At 43.4% G+C, this 20282-nt stretch overlaps 1 protein-coding gene across 1 annotated transcript in view; it reads right to left on the bottom strand.

Moving 5' to 3' along the window:
• Window positions 1–5033: 5033 nt before the first annotated feature.
• CLMP (CXADR like cell adhesion molecule) overlaps window positions 5034–20282 on the bottom strand; it is a gene marked incomplete at both ends in the record, with an annotated part of 92591 nt that continues 77342 nt past the window's right edge. Inside the window, 5 exons of the mRNA XM_080715391.1 lie at window positions 5034–5334; window positions 6800–6941; window positions 15798–15920; window positions 17009–17176; window positions 18605–18806. Coding sequence (XP_080571517.1) covers window positions 5034–5334; window positions 6800–6941; window positions 15798–15920; window positions 17009–17176; window positions 18605–18806 — 936 coding nt within the window. The remainder of the gene's footprint in view (window positions 5335–6799; window positions 6942–15797; window positions 15921–17008; window positions 17177–18604; window positions 18807–20282) is intronic.

The following is a 20282-nucleotide window of genomic DNA, read 5'->3' as shown; positions in this document are numbered from 1 at the left end:
TTGCTGAGAGCCTCACCAAGTAGCTGAGGCTGGCTTTGAACCTGTGCGATCCTCCTGTTTCAGCCTTTCAAGCGCGGGGATTACAAGCGTGCGCCACCACGCCCGGCCAATTTTCTCATTTGTGAGATGATGAGATGATATGAACATCTCATAGGGATGGTGTGGACATCAAATTGAGAAAATATGGTACTTAGTCAAATGCCTGGCACCTGATAATATTTCAGTAAGTGATAATTACCATTATTGCTATTATAATGGACCTCTGAAGGGTTTTTTTTGTGTGTGGGGGGGTCTGGGGATGGAAGCCAGGGGCATTCAACCTCCGAGCTACACCCCCTGCCCTATTTTTTATTCTTTATTTTGAAACCAGGTCTCACTGAGTTGCAGAGGGCCTTATTAAGTAGCTGAGACTGTCGATGAATCGTGATTTTTCCGGTCTCAGCCTCGTGAATGCTGGGATTACAAGCATGAGCCACCATACCCAGCTTTATTCTTTATTTTTATTTTATTTTATTTTTTTTTTGTGGTACTGGGGGTGGAACCCAGAGGCTTTCTACCTCCGAGCTATACTCCCAGACTTTTTTTATATTTTATTTGGAAACAGGGTCTCACTAGGTTGCTGAATGAAAGCCTCACTAAGTAGCTGAGGCTGACTTCGAACCTGTGTGATCCTCCTGTCTCAGCCTCCCAAGCGCGGGGATTACAAGCGTGCGCCACCACGCCCAGCATTCTTTATTTTTTGAAAAGGGGTCTCACTAAATTATTTAGGGCCTAAGAGGCTGAGGCTGTCTGCGAACCATGATCCTTCTGTCTCAGCCTCCCAAATGGTGGGATTACAAGTGTGTGCCACCACACCCAGCTGGACCACTGCAGTTTTTTTCTTCAGGTTTTCATGAATCTCTTGTGTACTTCTCTTTTCAGATAGTGTGTGTGTGTGTGTGTGTCTGTGTGTGTTACTAGGATTTTTTTGTGTTACTAGGATTTTTTTTTGTGTGTGTGTGGTATTGGGGGTGGAACCTAGGGGCTTTTCTACCTCCGAGCCATAACTCCCAGACATATTTTATATTTTATTTGGAAACAGGGTCTCATTAAGTTGCTGATAGCCTCACTAAGTAGCTGAGGCTGGCTTCAAACGTGTGCGATCCTCCTGTCTTAGCCTCCCAAGCGCGGGGATTACAAGTGTGCGCCACCAAGCCCTGCTGTGTTACTAGGATTTGAACCCAGGGGCCTTCTATCTATGAACTATACCCCTAGTTCTATTTTTTTATTCTTTATTTTGAAATAGGCTGTCTTAACAAGACAGCCTGCCAGGTGTGATGGCACAGAGTTGTAATCTCAGGATTTGGGAGACTGAGACAGGAGGATTGTGGTTCTCGGACAGCCTCAGCTACTTAGGCCCTCTGCAACTTAGTGAGACCCTGTTTCAAAATAAAGAATAAAAAAAATAGGGCTGAAGGTGTAGCTCGGAGGTAGAATACCCCTGGGTTCCATCCCTGGGACCACATAAATAAATAAATAAATAAATAAATAAATAAATAAATAAATAAATAAATAAATATCAGACAGCCTCACTAAGTAGCTGAGGATGGTCTCAGGAGGATCGGGATCCTCCTCCTGTCTAACCTCTCAGGTACTGGTATTACAAGCATGCACCACCATGCCTGGCTCTCTTTTCAGATTTATTTGAATTCCTTAGCGTGTGCTTCTCTGTCAATACTTTACTTTGGCACAAAATATTTGATTGGTAATTATTATTTGTTAATTTTCACTAAATCCTTAAGGACGGCAACTCTGTCACTTTTTGGTATCCCATGATGTATTTGTGACTGTAATCAATAAATAATATATCATATTCAGTCTGAGTCCTTCCTGTTCTTCTGTTGGCAGTAAGCTGAGAAATAAATTTCCAGTGCAGGTTATATGAACTCCAGCCTCTTCAACACTATCACCTTTACTTTTTATTTTTAATTGCTGATAGATTTATCTATAATAAATATTTATTTTGTGATGCTCAAACAGTCCCAAGAACAAGGCAACTTAGAAGTAAAAATTGAAACAAAAACCAGTTTAACTCCAGAAATGAACAAAAAAGAAAAAAATATATATAGCAACTCTGAAATAATTTTTATACAATGTAACAACTTCATTCTTCTCCAAATTTAAATTTGGTTAATATATTTTATTGAAATGGTTATTTCTAAAAATCCACATCATTCCATCTGCATTTTCTTCCTACAGACTTTTTTTAATTTGACCATTTAGTTACTTTATCCTGTTTTGTATTTTCACTAAATAATCAATTTTATTTGATTTGCAAAGTCAGTGGAATTCAGTTTGGAACCAGTAGTGGCTCTAACTTTATCTTAAGCCCAGAAACTATATCACATGGGAACCCAATGCCTGACTCAGAGAAGTGCAGTGTCACTGTTAAGACTCCAACACCTAAGCTCTCAGAATCTCCAGTTCCTTAGAATCTCTTTGTTCTTGGTATAATGTGTCCTGTGAATTTGTTGCAGATTTCCATTCTGAGTGGGTTTCCAAAATAACTTGGATATTCAATGGTATTCTAGTCTTCAGATAACTAACATGTTTAAATAATTGAAACGTTTTCATGCAAAAGGGATTGATTCCAGATTACAGGCAGGAAACCTTGGGTTCAAAGGCAGTAAATAATAAGGGCGAATTGCTAGTGATGACACAGCTGCAGCCTCCATAGTGCACTAGCACGGCTCAGGTACTCTAGGGACGAGAACTCTCAGAATTACACGGCAAGAGATATGTTGCCTGGATACCACGGTTCCAGAGGAGAGACAGTGTAATCAGAGTAAAAGGTTTTATATCTTACGATGAGATAGCAGTGGGAGAAGCATTCAAATATGCCAGTTCTCTTAAATTAAACTAATACCAGACATTCTTTATATTACTTTCTTAATGTTGTATTTTCTACCTTTTTTAGAAGAAGAGAAAATTCAGGTTAAAACTTTAAGATGTGCAAGGCCCCAAGTTTCAGCCACAGTATCATCAAAAACCAAACTCTCTCACCCAAGGGTAAACTCCTAGGGACCGTAAGAAGAAAAAGCTAGCTGGGCATGGTGGTGCATGCTTGTAATCCCAGCGCTTGGGAGGCTGAAACAGGAGGATCGCACAGGTTCAAAGCCAGCCTCAGCTATAAAATATAAGTCTGAGATTATAGCCCAGAGGTAGAAAGCCCCTGGGTTCCATCTTCAGTACCACAAAAAATATATATATAATATTTAAAAAGGAAAAGCTTTTATATTATGAGAGGACACTATTGTGAGAAGTAAATATAGGAATTAAGAACCAGGGAAATGGGTAAAATCCCAGGTGAAGCTTTTCCTTGAAGTATGTGATGCGTGTTTTAGAGACGGCTTTCATCAGCATGCCCAATGTTACTTTTCCTGTCCTCTAGCTGTTGCTCCAGCTCTGCCAGTGGCGACCAGCTGACATTTGTGTTAGTTCCTTGAAGGGCTATTTCAGGGTCTGCATTTTGGCACAGGTATCTTAGTAGTCAAAACTATTAAAAAGCAGGTTACTCTCTCGGAGGCTGCTGCTTCCTAAATGATTACTATTTCTCAAACATCCTTCTCCCATGCATCAGCTCTCTCCATAGCTTTCCTGGAGAATCCTTTCTGATAATTCTTCCCAAGAGGCTGACAACAAAAATATGAACAGGCACTGGGTTAGCCCTCTTCTACCACTCATTAGTCTTGCCATCTCTTCCCCAAACGTTCCCTTTTCTTCCAGCCCAGAGTCAGACTTCTTTGGAAGCTGAAGCTGGGAAAATACTGAATTTCTCTCTGTTGCCTCTTAGGAGGGTTATGGCATATACTGACAATGCCACTAGTAAATGTTGGATATCTATTCTTTTTGATGGTTTTAAGGCCTAGAATCATCAAAAGTCCTACATTCACTCCTTCTAAAATGAAAGAAATAGGAGAAGGTCCAAGTTCAGTGCAGCACTAACCTTCCTTTCTTATTAGGAGAAAATGAATCTAATCTCTCTTTCTAAACCAGCAAGGCTTGAAACACTGGTTTCACAAGTTCTAAGAAAGAAGAGAGCAGAATGGTATGTCAGGTGGTCATTCCACATCCCTACATCTTATTTTCTTTAGAACCCTTCTTTCTAAGGACATAGGTAAGTGACAGGTAGTGAATGTTTGCTTCTTCCAGGGATACCCATCAGGGAAGTCCTTGGCAGGATCTGATCTGAGGGAAAATTCATGAGTGTGCAAGTATATATTTCTGATGCTTGTTAGCAATCTTCTGACCATTAACATGGAAAGATTTCCACAAATCTTGGTCACACAGTTTGGACTTCTTTTTCAGCTATTTCAGGTCTCAATCTATAGGAAGAAGGAGGAGGAGGAGGAGGAGGAGGAGGAGGAGGAGGAGGAGGAGGAGGAGGAGAAGGAGGAGAAACTCAGTCACTCTTATCCATCTCTCATTGCTTTAACTTCTCCTATAATTAATGTCCGAGTTTTATGACACATAAAGTCAAGTCAGAGTAGAAGAGACGAGTTTTCTTTTTTGGAGTTTGTTAGAAGCGGTTGGCCTGGTACATGGTGCAGATAGGTGTAATATAAGGCTGTGGGTTCTGTTTGACTATCTGAATAATCACAATAATCCAGTAGGTTTGCAGAAGTGCATAGAAAACTTAGGAACAGTGCCTCGTTTCTTCTTGGTCATGGTGAATTGAAGCACCGGTACAAAACGTCCAAGCGAGAGCCCCACCTCTCACCACAGGTCCTGGTAACAAATAGGAAGGGGTGGACTCCTGCTCCCTCACACTGGTCTGAGGACGCACAGAGACACCCTTTTGGAGATGATCAGCCTCCATCCTTCCATCTGCTGTCACACAAGGAGCGTGCTCTTCGGAATCTGTTCCGTGTGGTCGAGGTTCACTGCTACCTATAAGGTTGGAGGGGTTGTGTGGCTGGTGACTAAGCTCCAGTGACTAGAGGAGTCCTAAGATCCTGGCTCCTAGGGAAGCACGGAGTCAGGTCCACTCTAATTCAGACCGTCTGGAAGGCTCTGCTCTGGCCAGGAATCATGCTGGGCGTGGCTTCTGCTTTGGTCAGCGTGGCAGGATGGGCTTTCTTTGGCTCAGAACCTCTCCCTTCTGGCCCCCCCAGGCAGTACGGCTGGGGGCCCAGCCCTGGCTGGGGTGCTGCTTCGGTTGACAGTGTCCGCTGGCTGCGCGAGGCACTATTTGCTGTGGATCGCGTGGAGGAGGAGCCAGAGTGCGAACTCCGGGAGCCTGAGGAGGAGGAGCTGGGTTTCACCAGGCGGGCTTTGGGGGCTTCCGCGTCTTCTCTGAACAGGAAAACAACAAAAGGAAACTTTAGAACCGGCATGTTTCCGCTACGATTATGTCCTTCTGAGGTTTCCCAACAAGTTCTCCAAGCTGTAACCCTCAAATATTACCATCAGAAGGCAGCCCGTTAGGAACAAAACCTTATTTCTCAAGACTTAATTAAGCCGGGCGTGGTGTCACAGGAGGATCATGGTTTGCAGACAGCCTCAGCTACTTAGTGAGGCCCTCTGCAACTCAGTGAAACCCGGTTTCAAAATAAAGAATAAAAAACAGGACAGGACAGGGGGTGTAGCTTGGAGGTCGAATGCCCACAAAAGGAGGAGGAGGAGGAGGAGGAGGAGGAGGAGGAGGAGGAGGAGGAGGAGGAGGAGGAGGAGGAGGAGACTTCTTAATTAGTGGCTCAGGTAGACATTTGTTTTGTTAGCCTATAGATGGCCACTCTTTCATACTGGGAGGACACATCTCACCATGAGATAATTTAGATAGCACATGCCCTGATTCAGAGTTCATATATGTAAACCCTTCCATGGCCTGTAGGTTATACCCATCCTTTATTGTATGCCATTTATAAGCAGAAGTGAATCAGAAATAATGGCCAGGCGTGGTGGCACACGCTTGTAATCCCAGCATTCAGGAGGCTGAGACCCTAGGATCACAGTTCGAGGACAGCCTCAGCTACTTAGTGAGGCCCTTTGCAACTCAGTGAGACCCTGTTTCAAAATAAAGAATAAAAAATAGGGCAGGGGGTGTAGCTCGGAGGTCAAATGCCTCTGGGTTCCATCTCCAGACCTGCAAAAAAAGAAAAGAAAAAGAAAAAGAATGAAAAAAAAATAGGGCTGGGGGTGTAGATCAGAGGTAGAATGCCCCTGGGTTCCATCCCCATTACCGCAAAAAAGAAGAAAGAAAGAAAGAAAGAAAGAAAGAAAGAAAGAAAGAAAGAAAGAAAGAAAGAAAGAATATAGAAGCAAGGCATGGTGACACACGCCCGTAATCCCAGTACTTGGGAGGCTGAGACAGGATGGCAAAGGAGCCTCAGCAGCTTAGTGAAATCCTATAACAGTAAGTCTGGAGGTGTAGTTCAGAGGTAGAAGGCCCCTGGGTTCCATCCCCAGTACTACCAGAAATAAAAAATAAATAAATATATAAGTAATAAATAGATTTGGGGTGTAGCTAAGAGGTAGAAACTCCCTGGGTCCAATCTCCAATTCTACAAAAGTAATAATAATAATAATAATAATAATAATAATAAAAAATAATGTAAAGTTGAATTTTTACCTCTCTGTTAAGGAAAGTTTCACAAGTCCAGGAAACCAGACTTTCTGTCCCTAAGCTGCAACTTCCTACCCATTGGCATAATCTTTAAACAGATTCCTGGCGTAGAGGACAGCGGGTATTTCTGCTGAGTTGTCTCTGTGGACCGACTCTAGCAGGGAGGCCCAGTAGGAGTGGGACTTGGGGGCTCACCGGATTTCATTAGGTCTCTCTTCTTCCTCATATCTCTTTTTGTCTTTTCTTCGGATCAGCAGCCACACCAAGAGGAAAATCAGCAGGGCTCCAGCCACAATGCCTGTCACTGCTCCTGCGACCATGCCGATGCTTTGCACGTCTGTTTTCTCAGAAGCAGAAACAACAGTAAAGACAAATATAAGCTAGGAAACACACGAACTCAAAACGTAAGCCCTGGCTGGATAGGGTGGCAGGCCTGTAATCCCAGCTACTAGGAGGCTGAGGCAGGAGGAACACAGGTGGAGACTAGCCTGGTAAATTTAGTGAGACCTTGTCTCAAAAAAAATTTAAAAAAATTAGGGAGAAACGGGTAACAGGAGAGGAGAAACTCTAGATGAAGGAGGACCCTATAGAGGAGCAATGAAGGTGACATATCTGAGGGGATAAGAGGGAGGATAAATTTTATTTAAAACAATTTTTAAATGTAAAGATTTATTTAAAACAATAAAAATAGCCAGGCATGGTGGCGCACGCTTATAATCCCTGTGCTTGGGAGGCGAAGATAGGAGGATCACGCAGGGTGGAAGCCAGCCGCACTGGCTTGAGAGACCCTGTTTCCAAATAAAAAAGTATAAAAATAGGTTTGGGAGTGTAGCCTGGAGGTAGAAGGGTTTCCAGGAACCCCAGCACCACCAAAATAATAAATAAATAGATTAATTAATTAATTAAAATAAAAAGCACCAGGCGTGGTGGTGCATACTTGTAATCCCAGTACTTGGGAGACTGCGACAGGAGGATCACTTGTTCAAAGTCAGCCTTAGCAGTTTAACGAGGTTCTCAGCAACCTAGTGAGACCCTGTTTCCAAATAGAAAATAAAATCAGGCCGGGGGTATAGCTTGAAGGTAGAATGCCGCTGGGTTCAAAAGCCAGGACCAAAAAAATAAAAAGGACGCCGGGCGTGGTGGCGCACGCTTGTAATCCCCGCGCTTGGGAGGCAGACAGGAGGATCGCGTAGGTTCGAAGCCAGCCCCGCGCGCTGGTTTAGGAGACCCTGTTTCCAAATAAAAATGTAAAAATAGGTCTGGGAGTGTAGCCCGGAGGTACAAGGGCTTCCAGGAACCCCAGTACCACCCAAAAAAAAAAAATAAAATAAAATAAAAAGGACTGGGGAAGCTGGGTATGGTGGTGCACACTCCTAATCCCAGTACTTGGGAGGCTGAGATAGGAAGGTGGAGAGTTCAAGGCCAGCCTCAGCTAACTAGAGAGGCCCTCTGCAATTTAGTGAAACCTTGTTTCAAAATACAAAGCCAGTTATGGTGGCACACACTTGTAATCCCAATACTTGGAAGAATGACACCAAGGATTTCAGGTTCTAGATCACCCTCTGCAATTTAGTGTGGCCCTGTTTCAAAATTAAAAGTAAAACAAGGGCTTGAGGGTGTGTAGTTCAGAGGTAAAATGACCCCAGTTCAATCTTCAGTACTACAGGAAAAAAAAAAGAAAAGAAATAAGAGGTAGTGATAGGTTCTTAATAATGATGTAGATTATTATATGGGTGTATTTACCATTTATTTATTTATTTATTTATTTATTTATTTATTTATTTATCAATACTGGGGATGGAACCCAAAGGCATTCTACCTCCAAGCTATACCCCCAGCCCTATTTTTTATTCTCTATTTTGAAATAGGGTCTCACTGAATTGCAAAGGGCCTCAGTAAGGAGCTGAGGCTGTCTTAAAACCAACATCCTCCTGTCTCAACCTCCCAAATGCTGGAATTACAAGTGTGTGTCACCACACCCTGTTTTTATTTTTTATTTTGAAAAATAGTCTTGATAAATTGCTGAGGTTGGGCTTGAACCTGCAATTCTCCTATCTTAGCCTCTCATGGGATTACAGACATGTGCCATAATACCTGGTTTATGTATACTTTTTTTTTTTTTTGGTGGTACTGGGGTTCCTGGAAGCCCTTCTACCTCCGGGCTACACTCCCAGACCTATTTTTACATTTTTATTTGGAAACAGGGTCTCCTAAGCCAGCACGCGCGGCTGGCTTTGAACCTGCGCGATCCTCCTGTCTCTGCCTCCCAAGCGCGGGGATTACAAGCGTGCCCCACCACGCCCGGCCCAGACCTTTTTTTTTAATATTTTTATTTGGAAACGATGTCATAAACCAGCAAGGCTGGCTCCAAATCTGCACGATCCTCCTGTCTCGGCCTCCCAAGCACGGGGATTACAAGCATGCTCCACCACGCCTGGCTTATATATGCATTTTAAAATCTACAAAGTTAGTCAGGCATGGTGGTGAATGCTTATATTTCCAGTTTGGGAGGCGGAGACAGGAGGATGGCGGTTCGAGGACAGCCTCAGCTACTACTTAGTGAGGCCCTTTGCAACTCAGTGAGACCCTGTTTCAAAATAAAGAATAAAAAATAGGGCTGGGGGTATAGCTTGGTGGTAGAATTCCACTGGGTTCCATCCCCACTACCACATATAAATAAATAAATAAATAAATAAATAAATAAATAAATAAATATCTACAAAGTAAAACTGGGCGTGGTGGCCCATGCTTGTAATTCCTGTACTTGGGAGGTTGAGACTTGAGGATCACAGCCAGCCTCAGGTTTGTGGACAGCCTCAGCTACTTAGTGAAGCTCTCTGCAACTTAGTTAGACCCTGTTTCAAATTAAAGAATAGCCGGGCGTGGTGGCACACGCTTGTAATCCCAGCATTCTGGAGGCTGAGACTGGAAGATCACGGTTCGCAGACAGCCTCAGCTACTTAGTGAGGCCCTCTGCAACTTAATGAGACCTTGTTTCAAAACAAAGAATATAAAAATAGGGCAAAGGGTGTAGCTTGGAGGTAGAATGCCTGGGTTCCATCTCCAGACCCGAAAAAAAAAAAAAAAGAAAGAAAGAAAGAATAAAATAGAGCTGAAGGTGAGCTCAGAAGTATAATCCCCTAGGTTCAATTCCCTAGTACTGCAAAGATAAATTAAAAAAATAAAAATAAAATCTACAAAGTATATGTTTTTGTTTTGTCGGTTTTTTTTTTGTTTGTTTGTTTGTTTTTGGTACTGGGGGTGGAACTCAGGGGCTTTCTATCCCCGGGTTATACTCCCAGACCTATTTTATATTTGGAAACAGGGTCTCACTAAGTTGCAGAGAGCCTCACTCAGTAGCTGAGGCTGGCTTCGAACCTATGCAGTCCTCCTGTCTCAGCCTCCCAAGCGCTGGGATTACAAACATGCGCCACCATGCCCGGCTTATGTATATTTTTTTAATAAAATATATATACTTTTTTTTTTTTTGCGGTACCAGGAATTGAACCCAGGGGCACTCTACCTCTGAGCTACACCCCCAGCCCTATTTTTTATTCTTTATTTTGAAACAGGGTCTCACTGAGTTGCAAAGGGCCTCAGTAAGTGGCTGAGGCTGTCCTTAAACCATAATCCTCCTCTCTCCTCCTCTCAAATGCTGGGAATAAAAGCATGTGCCACCATGCCTGGCCTAGTATTTCTTTTTCTGTGAAATAACTGTTAAAATTCTAAGAAAAATTACCTACAGCTTGGAAATAGAAAAAAAATACAGTGCTTAATAATTTAGAGTTCTGCATGGGCAACTTGTAGACCTCTCTGTCCAGTTGTCCACTTCCAGTTAACAAGTGACCCTAAACATCCTGTGTGTGTCTGTGGAACATTAGCCAGTTTGATGCTTAACCCAGCAATTTTACATCGTGTGTGTGTGTGTGTGTGTGTGTGTGTGTGTGTGTGTGTGTGTTTTACTGGAGATGAAACCCAGGAGCATTTTACTGAGCTACACCCGCAGCCCTATTTTATTCCTCTATTTTGAAACAGGTTTCATTAAGTTACAGATGGCCTCGCTAAGTTGCTGAGGCTGGCAGTGAACCTGTGATCCTTCTGTCTCAGCCTTCAAAATACTGGGATTACAAGCATGTGCTAGCATGCCCAGTTTAACATCTCTTTGTTAAATTGTCTCTATTCCTAACTTCTCAAATTATTTTTGGAATCAATTTATTTTTGCAGTTTTGGGGATCGAACCCCAGGCATTCTACCTCTGAGCTACACCCCCAGCCCTACTTTTTATTAAATATATTTATTTATTTTTGTAGTACTAGGGCTGGAACCCAGGGTCATTCTACCTCTAGCTACACCCCAGCCCTATTTTTTATTCTTTATTTTGAAACAGGGTCCACTGAGTTGCAAAGGGCCTCACTAAGTAGCTGAGGCTGTTCATGAACTGCGATCCTCCTGTCTCAGCCTCCCAGATGCTGGGATTATAAGCATGTACCACAACACCCGGCTTATTCTTTATTTTTGAAACAGGGTGTCACTAAATTGTGGAGGGCCTCACTAAGTAGCTTAGGATGGACATGAACCTGCAATCCTTCTGTTTCAGTCTCCCAAGTACTAGGATTACAAGCATTGGCCACCATGCTGCCCAGCTCTTAATTTTTTTAATTTAATTTTATTATTTTCTAAAAAATAAAAGCCCCTAGGAATGAACCCATGGAATTCTACTTCTAAGCTACATCCCCAACCCTATTTTAATTTTATTTTTGAAACAGGGCCTCACTAAAGTGCTAAAGCTGGTCCTGTCTCAACCTCCCAGGTACCGGGATTACAAGCATGCACCAACATGCCCAGCTAGAACTATTTTAATATTATACTATCTTTTCTTTTAAGTAATAAAATATTATCTTGTTTGTTTTTCTGGTGCTAGGTATTGAACCCAGGGTATTATGCATGCTAGGTAAACATTCTACCCCTGAGCTACATCTCCAGCCCAAGTAATGAATTAAATAAAATCTTTAATTTGTCAGAGGAGTTTACCATTTTGAAAATTATATTTTTATGACATTCTGTGTCCATTCTGGTTTAGCTATCTTCTCACTGATTTGAAAAAAAAAACACCCTTTAACATATATGTTGCAGGGGATAGGTTGGGGGGGGGATGTGTGTGGTGTGTGTGTGTGGAGAAGTAATCCCCCCCACTATCACACAGACAGACAAACAGAAAAACCGTGGATTCTTGTCCTAAGCTAAGAATAAGTATTCATCGCTGCTGAAGATTTAAAGAAGTTTATTAAAAAGATAGAAATATAGAGATAGTTACAGCCCTGTGCCGGAGGGGGGCACAGGAGGGAATTCGAATGAAAATGCCAAAGAACTCCAGTTTACTTACTGACTTTTTATCCTGTCTAAGTCCAGCAGGTCCCTCTGATTTTTGGAGATCATGTTACCCCTTATCTCCAACCCCAGCTCTGCTTCTGTTATCTCTCCAGCCGAATTTATGGCCTAAAGGGGGAGACATCTCTGTCTCCAAACACAGGCCCAGATTTATGGCCTGAGGGGGAGGCATCTCTGTCTCCAGACACAGGCTTTTACCTTTCGTCTTCTCCCCCAAAATGTGTTAAATTGTTCTTAGGAATGCAAGGACATGTTAGCTAACCCTGGCTTTCTTAGTAAAGAAGACATATTTCAAGATTGGACATCTTTCCCAGTATTGACACATTAATACATTTTAAACCCTCTTCCCAATACCAGTACAATATATTTATATGCTTTTGACTTTGTACTCTGGTAGTTTAAAACAGGTCCACGAGAGGCGGGGCTTTGTTCTCCTTCCTGAGTGTGGGTTGCACTTATGACTCAATTCTAATGACTAGGATACTGTGGACGTGGCCGTGCGTCACCTCTGAGGCTTTGACAGAAAAAAAAAGCACGGCGCCTTCTCTCGACTCTTGCATCTATGGGTCTGAGAAGACTCTTAGTCACTGTCTGTGAGAATCAGCGGTTTGCTAGGAGCCTTGCAGAGGCCCGCTGCTGAGGAGCTGAGGCGGCCAGCCCAAGCCACGTGACCCAGCCACTTCCAAGGCCGACGGGCAGCAGCGGTCAAGCCGGTCAACCTCGTGCTGACCGCAGCAGTGCGGACATCTTGCTGCGACCCCTCCCGAGGACGCGGTGAGCCAGACCGCGGGCGAACCTATCCTGAATTTCTGACCCGTGGAAACTCAGAGATAAGAAACTCGGTTTGTTTTGTTTTTTATTTTTTTAATTTTTCATTCCTTTGGTGGTACTGGGATGGAACCCAGAGGCTTTCTACTTCCGGGCTATACTCCCAGACCTTTTTAAAAAATATTTTATTTGGAAACAGGGTCTCACTAAGTTGCTGAGAGCCTCACTAAATAGCTGAGGCTGGCTTCGAACCTGTGCGATCCTCCTGTCTCAGCCTCCCAAGCGCGGGGATTACAAGCGTGTGCCACCATGCCCAGCTTTTTTTTTTTTTTTTTGAAATGGGTTCTCACTAAGTTGCAGAGGGCCTCACTAAGTAGCTGAGGCTGTCCTTGAACCTTGATCCTCTAGTCTCAGCCTCCCAAAAGCTGGGATTACAAGCATTCACCACCACGCCCGGCTTGGCTTATGTTTTTTTGTTTGTTTGTTTGTTTGGTGGTACTGGGGATGTAACCCAGGGGCCTTCTACCTCAGGGCTACACTCCCAGAACTATTTTATATTTTATTTGGAAACAGGGTCTCTTAAACCAGCTGAGGCTGGCTTCAAACCTGCGTGATCCTCCAGTCTCAGCCTCCCAAGTGCCGGGATTACAAGTGTGCACCACCACGCCCCACTCAGCTGGTTTTGTCTTTTAACTTGGCTTATCTTGTATTTTTTCAAGATTCAATCTTGAAAGTAAGAGCCCAGCATTCTATGTATTGCATTAAATAAATTCTTTCTGCTAGCATGGCTTGAGGACATGAACTTTGGTTCAAAGTCTTAAGTTATAAATTAGCTGGGTTTGGTAATTTGGGAGGCTGAGTCAGGAGAATTTCAAGTTTGAGGACAGCCTCATTAAGTAGTAAGACTCTCATCAATAATAATAATAATTAAAAAAAAAGCCGGGTGTGGTGGCACCCACTTGTAACCCCAGCATTAAGGAGATTGAGTCAGGAAGATCACAGTTCGTGCCAGCCTCAGCTCCTTAGTGAGGCTCTTTGCAACTCAGTGAGACCGTTTCAAAATAAAGAAAAAAAGTGGGCTGGAGGTATAGCTTAAAGGTAGAATGCCCCCTGCTTCCATCCCCAGTGCTGCAAAAAAAAATTTTTTTTTTTTTTTTCCTGGAAGCCCTTCTACCTCCGGGCTACACTCCCAGACCTATTTAATACTTTTTTATTTTTGAAAACAGGGTCTCTTAAATCAGCGCCGCTGGCTTGCTGGCTTCGAACCTGTGCGATCCTCCTGTCTCCGCCTCCCAAGCGTGGAGATTACAAGCGTGCACTACCACGCTCAGCTCAAAAAAATTTTTTAATTAAAAATTTAAAAATTAAAAAAGAAAGAAAGAAGTAAAAAAGAAAGAAATTGATTATGAAAAATAATATCCACTGTTAGGCACAGTTCATAGGTATCAGTAAGCACATGTGTTACTTAATGTTTACAACTCTATGAGGTAGTTACTATTAGGCTGTCTTACAGATTTAGAAACATGGACAGGTTAAGTAATATGTCCAAGATACTACACAACAAGTTATTTACTGGCAGCTGAGTTTGAAATACATGGGGTGATTAGCTCAAAGCTAATGTTCTTCTGTTCTTTTTTGGGGGTGGGGGTGATACTGGGGATTGAACCCAGGCTCTTACGCATGATAAGCAGGCACTCTACCACAGAGTTATGTCTCCAGTCCTTTTTTTTTTTTTTTTTTTTTTTTTGTGGTACTGGGGTTCCTGGAAGCCCTTCTACCTCCGGGCTACACTCCCAGACCTATTTTTTATACTTTTTTATTTGGAAACAGGGTCTCCTAAGCCAGCGCGCACGGCTGGCTTCGAACCTGCGCGATCCTCCTGTCTCTGCCTCCCAAGCGCGGGGATTACAAGCGTGCGCCACCACGCCCGGCCTTCCAGTCCTTTTTTTTGCACATTACTCCTGGGGTTGGAACCCAGGGGCATTCTACCTCGGAGCTACAACCCCAGCCCTATCTTTTTATCTTTTTATTCTTTATTTTGAAACGGTCTCACTAAGTTTCAGAGGTTCTAAGTAGCTGAGGCTGGCTATGAACCTGTGATCCTCCTTTCTCAGCCTCCCAAGTACTGGGATTACAAACATGCACCACCACACCCAGCTTTCCCCAGTCCTTTAGAAAATTTTATTTTCAAGCTGAGCTGGGCGTGGTGGCTTGTAATCCCAGCATTTGGGAGGCTGAGACAGGAGGATCATGGTTTGTAGACAGCTGCAGCTACTTAGTGAGGCCCTTCGCAACTCAGTGAGACCCTGTTTCAATATAAAGAATAAAAATAGGGCTGGGGAGGTAGAATGTCCCTGGGTTCCATCTTCAGTACCATACACACATAAAAAAAAATTCAAACAGAGCATTATGGCACATGACTGTGATCCTAGTACTTGGGAAGCTGAGACGGGAGGATCACAGGTTCGAAGCCAGCCTCAGCAACTTAGGCTGAGACCATTTCCAGAAAAATAAAAAATAAAATAGGGCGGGGGATGTAGCTTGGAGGTAGAATGCCAGAGTTCAATCCCCAGTGCCACAAAAAAAGGGGGAGAGCTGTTTGTGATGGCACATGCTTGTAATACCAGCATTTGGGAGGCTGAGACAGTAAGATCACGGTTCGCGGACAGCCTCATCTACTTAGAGTTATAATGCCCCTAGGTTCATACACACACAAAAAAATTATTATTACTACTTTTCTTTTGAAATTGGGGATTGAACCCAGGGACATTCTACCTCCAAGAGACACCCCCTGCCCTATTTTTTATTCTTTATTTTGAAACAGGGTCTCACTGAGTTGCAGAGGGCCTCACTAAGTAGCTGAGGCTGTCCGCGAACCGCGATCCTCAGGTCTCAGCCTCCCCAGTGCTGGGATTACAAGCGTGGGCCAAAACGCCTGGCTAACCCTACTCTTGCTAATGACTAAAATATCTTACACTGAACCACAATGCGAAAATAAAAGTAGAACGTGAAACAGAAGCACTGTTGGTGTACTCACACTGCACGGTCACTCGCACCACACAGCTCTCCTTGCCAGCCTCGTTGCCGGCTGTGCACTGGTACAGTCCAGAGGATGACATGGTGAGATTCTGCAGCAGAACTCGGCCAGGGTTGTTGTAATCTATATGCACAGAGGGAACAACGGTGAATCCCCTTAGCAATAGCATCTGCATTACATTTAGGGTATCACAGACCAAAGATTCTCCAAGCCTGTGCTAAGAAGGAAATGAGAGAAAATATCCCTTCGGGGCACATGGGGAAACAGGTAAGTTTTTTTTTAATTGTAGTGCCTCTTCAGAAGTTAGAAAAGATTGTGAACATTTGAGGGATACTAAACAAGTTAATTAGATATAGTGGATATATTTAGTATATTTCTTCCTAATTTTCTAGCTACTTTTATATGCCATTCAAAGAAAGTTGACTTTCTTTACATTTTTTTTTTTTTTTGGTGGTACTGGGGATGCAACAGGGGCATTCTACCTCCAAACTACACCCCCAGCCCTGCTTGTTATTCTTTATTTTGAAACAGGATCTCTCAGCCAGGCGTGGTGGTGCACGCTTGTAATCCCCGCACTTGGGAGGCAGAGACAGGAGGAACGCACAGGTTCAAAGCCAGCCTCAGCTACTTAGTGAGGCTCTCAGCAACTTAGTGAGACCCTGTTTCCAAATAAAATATAAAATAGGTCTGGGAGTATAGCCCGGAGGTAGAAAAGCCCCTGGGTTCCACCCCCAGTACCACCAAAAAAAAGTGTTTGAAACAGGATCTCATTGAGTTGCAAAGACCTCACTAAGTAGCTGAGGCTGGCTGCAAAACAGGATCCTCCTGTCTCAGCCTCCCAAATGCTGGTATTACAAACGAGCACCACCACGCCTGGCTCGTGTACTAATTTATTGATGGAAAAAAAAAGAAGAAAGTTTAAGAGTAAGTTTAGCCAGGCACGGTGGTGCATGTCTGTACTACCAGTACTTGGGAGGCTGAGACGGGAAGATCACAAGCTGGAGGACAGCCTCAACAAGTAGTGAGACTCTCATCACTCTAGAAAGACCCTATTTCCAAAGAAGAAATAAAATGTGTTTGGGGGAGGTAGAATGCCCCCGGGTTCAATCCCCAGTGCCACACACAAAATTATGTTTAAGAGCATATAGTGAGTCGCTGACAAAGCATATTTAGAATTCATGGATATGGTACTGTTTTGAAAGCTGACTTACCAATCCTAGATTTGGGAGGCAAATGTTCGTCCTCTCCCTCCTTCTCCCGGATTCGCTGCCAGTAATACATGATGGGCTTCGTGCCCGAAGATGACTCACATTGCAGAGCCAAGTCACTTCCTTCTGTCAGCTCTCCTTCCAGCTCACACTTGGGCTTGGATGGTCTCACTGCAAAAAAAAAAAAAAAAAAAAAAAAAGCAATGCTTCAAAGATTTTCCAAACACAGGTTCAGTGGAAAAAATATGTCCTATCAAGTTGTTTCTCCAGTCATCCTATGGTCAACTTCTGCATCAGAATTCAACAGCCCTGCTTCCCTATCTCCTACACACACACACACACACACACACACACACACACACACACATTTGTAGCTGATACAAGTGGATGTGTTGTAATTTTTAGGACCTGCCTCGGAAATTCCCACATAACTTCTTAAAGAAGAGAAACTCTTATTTATTAGAAGTTTTAGGAAAGTTAAGTGTGATTTTACTGAAACTGATATGTTAAATTGGAAATAATTAAGTAGAACTTAGTAGTTCTTGCTATCAAAAACTAGAAATGAATTTTATATGTGTGTATTTGGTCCTGGGATTGGGCTACACCCCTAGCCCTATTTTTTATACTTTATTTTGAAACAAGGTCTCACTGAGTTGCAAAGGGCCTCACTAAGTAGTAGCTGAAGCTGTCCGCAAATTGCAATCCTCCTGTCTCAGCCTCCCAAGTGCTGGGATTGCAAGCTTGCTCCACCACTCTCAGTTACCAGAAATGAATTTGAATCATCCCTGAGAGATTTAAGATAATAACAAGGGGGAAAGGGCTATAGCTCAGTGGTAGAGCACCTGCTTAGCATGTGCGAGGCTCTGAGTTTGAGTCCTAGCACCACAAAAAAGGTATATTAAATATACAGATATTATCCAGATATTAGAGGTTATTCAAATTTTGTAATGTACTACATGGATTAAAAATTTTTTTGTGTGTGTGAGCCAGGTGTGGTGGCACACGCTTGTAATCCCTGCGCTTGGTAGGCAGAGACAGGAGGATTGCACAGGTTCGAAGCCAGCCTCAGCTACTTAGTGAGGCTCTCAGCAACTTAGTGAGACCCTGTTTCCAAATAAAATATATGTAATGGGAGTATAGCCCGGAGGTAGAAAGCCTCTGGGTTCCACCCCCAGTACCACAAAAAAAAAAAAAAAAAAAAAAATTGTGTGTGGATCTGGGGATGGAACCAGGGGCATTCTACCTTCAAGCTACACCCCCTGCCTTATTTTTTATTCTTTATTTTGAAACAGGGTCTCACTGAGTTGCAGAGCCTCACTAAGTAGCTGAGGCTGTCTGCGACCCGCGAAACTCTGGTCTCAGCCTCCCAAATGCTCAGATTAGAAGCTTGTGCCACTATGCCCGGCTCCACGAAATTTTTAAATTGTATTTTCTTTTATCATTATGTCTAAGATAGCATGAATGCTTCTTTGCAGGGAACTGGCCTGGGTGATCTCTAAATACACAGTACTGAACATAGACTACTGCCCCACCACGGTGCATTTGGCTTCCCAGAGTCCTTACCGGGACACAGGCGTTTACCTTGGCAGCCTGCCTTACCTAAGACTTTCAAGATGACATGGCTCCACACATAGCGCCCTGAATTCTTCACCTTGCAGGTATACCTGCCCTCATCACTGGGCTTCAGAGGCTCGATCTGCAGGGAGGCATCTCCTGCCAGGAAATTGGAAGCAAAGGCCACTCGGCCCTTCTGTTCCTCAGTCAAGTTGTTGTAGACGTGACGGCTGGAGTAAGTGATGACCTGCAAGACAGACCGAGACAGGGTCAAGCAGTGCCTCTCGGCCTCCTGGACGATGCCCAGAGGAGGAGTGCTCCCAACGCAGTGGACTGAGTCTAAGGGTCCAAGAGGCCTTTCTTCTGAAGAAAGCACAGTGCGTCTGATTAGGTGTCATCTTTCCTTCCAAGAACTATACGTTTTCTCTACATGGTGTTTAATTATAAAGGACCAATTATTTCATTAAACACTCAGAATCACTCCATTTTATGGGTTAGGCATTCAGGTCACATACTGAAGGCCACATACCTAAGTTTGGGGAAGGAGGAAGGCGCTCAAGCACACAGCTCTACATACGTTAGGCACAGACCGAAGCCGGGCAAGGTGACCACGCTTGCATTCCCAGTACTTGGGGGGCAGAGACAGGAAGATTGCAGATTTGAGACCAGGCAAATCAGTGAGGTTCTCGGAAACTTAGTGAGACCCTGTTTCGAAGTAAAATATAAAATAGATCTGGAAGCCGGGCGTGGTGGTGCACGCTTGTAATCCCAGCGCTTGGGAGGCTGAGACAGGAGGATCGCACAGGTTCGAAGCCAGCCTCAGCTACTTAGTGAGGCTCTCAGCAACTTAATGAGACCCTGTTTCCAAATAAAATAGAAAATAGGTCTGGGAGTATAGCCCGGAGGTAGAAAGCTTCTGAGTTCCACCCCCAGTACCACCAAAAAAAAAAAAAAAAAAAAAAAAAAAAATAGATCTGGGAGTGCAGGCCAGGAGTAGAAGGCCCCTAGGTTCTGTCTCCAGTCCCACAGAAGAAGAAGGAGAAGGAGGAGCATAGACTATTTCTAGAAGGGTATGCAATAACTAGTATCCATGTTTGACACTGAGGTTCGGGATGGAGAGATTTACCTTTACCCTTTATGTCTTCTTTTATTTTTTCACTTTCTACTGTTACATGTGATCTCTTCAAAGTATACTACATTTATCTAGGTGGGAGTCCACACATTTGTAATTCTAGTACTTGGGAGGCTGAGACAGGAGGATCACAGGTTCAAGGACAGACTTGACAGTATAGCGAGACTTAGCAACCTAGGGACACCCTGTTTCAAACAAAAATAAAATAGAGCTGGGGTGTAATTCAGAAATAGAATGCCTCTGTGTTTAATTCCTAGTGCCACAAAAATAAAATAAAACAAAATATACTGCACTGCTTGTGCTAAGTGTTTTTAGGTGCCATTTAGTTTATTTATATTGGTACTAGGAATTGAACCCATTCTACTTCAGCTACACCCCCAGCCCTTTTTATTTTTTTAATTTTTAATTTTTTTTTTTTGCAGTACTGGGGATGGAACCCATGGGCATTCTACCTCCGAGATACCCCCACCCGCCCTATGTTTTATTCTTTATTTTGAAACAGGGTCTCACTGAGTTGCAAAGGACTCCTCACTAAGTAACTGTTGCTGGCCGAGAACTTGTAATCCTCCTGTCTCAGCCTCCCAAATGCTG

Source organism: Muscardinus avellanarius (genome assembly GCF_963383645.1).
Source record: "Muscardinus avellanarius genome assembly, chromosome: 1".
NCBI classification, from domain to species: Eukaryota; Metazoa; Chordata; class Mammalia; order Rodentia; family Gliridae; genus Muscardinus; species Muscardinus avellanarius.
Note: the sequence above shows the minus strand (reverse complement) of the source record. Positions and strands in the feature narration are given on the sequence as shown.